Raw genomic sequence first — 1,651 nt, forward strand, 5'->3', positions numbered from 1 at the left:
CACGTATATTTGTTTATATCTTCCTGGGGAAGAAACTACTGCTCACTATGAGGTCCATTAGCTATTGCGAATTCAACTAATCTGGTGCCGTTTCCATTGCTCAAATCATGTATACTCTCACTACCAATTGTAGGTCTATATATCGTTTCTCGCCCAACTTGTGAGTTAAAGTCCCCTAATATAATTTTTAAACAGTGTCCTGATAGACCATTGTACACTCTTTCTAATTCATCATAAAACATATCCTTCAGGTCTTCTTCACCCGTTTCTGTGGGTGAGTATACACATATCAGTATAATGTCATATTGTTTACCGGCTATACGAATATGACAGATGCGATCATTTACTGGAGTAAATTTCTTTATAGAAGGTAACAACTGGTCATTTACTAAAAAACCCACTCCATTCTCATACTTTCCATTGGATGATCCACTATAAAATAATGTCATTCCATTGGTTCTCATGTCTCCCTCCCCTGGCCACCTGACCTCCTGCAGCGCCACTATTTGAACGTTCTTGTATTTCTTCACCGCATCACTTATAGACTTAAGTGCGCCTGGTTTATAAAGTGATCTAATATTCCATGTCCCAATCCTGTATTCCAGTTGTCCGGTCCGTTTCCGAGTCGTATCCAAAATATGAGTCCGAGGCATGAATTGTATTGGTTTCATAACATTAGTATTTTTTATAAGGACGGGTTGTTAGCCCGCCGCTAAACCCCCAACCTGGAGGACCAGTCCACACCAACTAATTAAAGTCAGTGTGAGGCTCGGGGCCCCGGGTTCGCCATACCCGTAACACTGTAAAGTGCTTCCCCTGAGGGGTCTTTGCATACCTACATGACAAAATATAATTTCTATTTTAGTCATGAGTGAATATTTGTATAGTAAAGAGATTATTAAAAACAGGAGTGTGCTCACGGGGGGGGGTTAATGACTTATTAATAGGTATATTATATCATAATATACGAGAACCTTCGTATAATATGACCCACCTCTTTCTTCCTGAGATAGGCCGGCCAACATCTGGTAAAATATATGATAGTTCTTTTCGTTTGGCAGCGGATGTACTACTCGGGATTGGTCCAAGAAATAACAGTGTATCTTAATCCTGTACAGAGCACCGTCGGTCACCTGTACTTCGATAAAATGACCCTGAAAAAAATGTCACAGATGATCGTTAGGTATATAAAATGGTTTTTGAACGAACTTTTTGCCCCACAAATTTAAACACCATAATATGTGGCAGTATTACATTGATCATTAAATACAATACAAGTGTTGAAGTAGTTAGAAATTAGGTCTTTATATATACTTAACAATTTAAAAAATCATCGAACAAATTAAAGCGTGAAAATTAGTGAACGTACACTAAAAAATCATCTGATCACATACGCATATATTATTATATTTATCATCACTTACGATTCGACTGGATTCCGAGTTTGAAGACGTCTTGACGGATCCTAATGACCTAAGAACTGTGAACGCGGCGGCCAAATATTTTGAAAGCATCCGTTTCGGGTCACCTCCGGGCCACGTCGAACAACTGTCTCAACAGCAACATCGAAGCGTATGTCTTACCGGACCCACTAACACCTTAAAACAAAAGTCCGTCGTCACAATAACCGTTATAAAATATATTTTCCGTG

The 1,651-nt window shown here is 39.0% G+C and overlaps 2 protein-coding genes across 2 annotated transcripts; both read right to left on the minus strand.

Moving 5' to 3' along the window:
* Positions 1-35: 35 nt before the first annotated feature.
* On the minus strand, positions 36-671 carry LOC100572657 (craniofacial development protein 2-like). The gene has a single exon (XM_003244376.2). The coding sequence runs from the start codon at positions 669-671 to the stop codon at positions 36-38; it is 636 nt and encodes a 211-aa protein (XP_003244424.1).
* A 30-nt stretch (positions 672-701) lies between these two features.
* On the minus strand, positions 702-1,514 carry LOC100570985 (unconventional myosin-VIIa-like). Its single transcript, XM_003244371.1, has 3 exons — positions 1,425-1,514; positions 995-1,154; positions 702-835 (listed from the first exon to the last, which is right to left on the minus strand). Exons 1-3 carry the CDS (start codon positions 1,512-1,514, stop codon positions 702-704), a joined length of 384 nt encoding a protein of 127 aa, XP_003244419.1.
* Positions 1,515-1,651: the final 137 nt, after the last annotated feature.

This window comes from Acyrthosiphon pisum, chromosome A2 (genome assembly GCF_005508785.2).
Source record: "Acyrthosiphon pisum isolate AL4f chromosome A2, pea_aphid_22Mar2018_4r6ur, whole genome shotgun sequence".
Lineage (NCBI taxonomy): Eukaryota > Metazoa > Arthropoda > Insecta > Hemiptera > Aphididae > Acyrthosiphon > Acyrthosiphon pisum.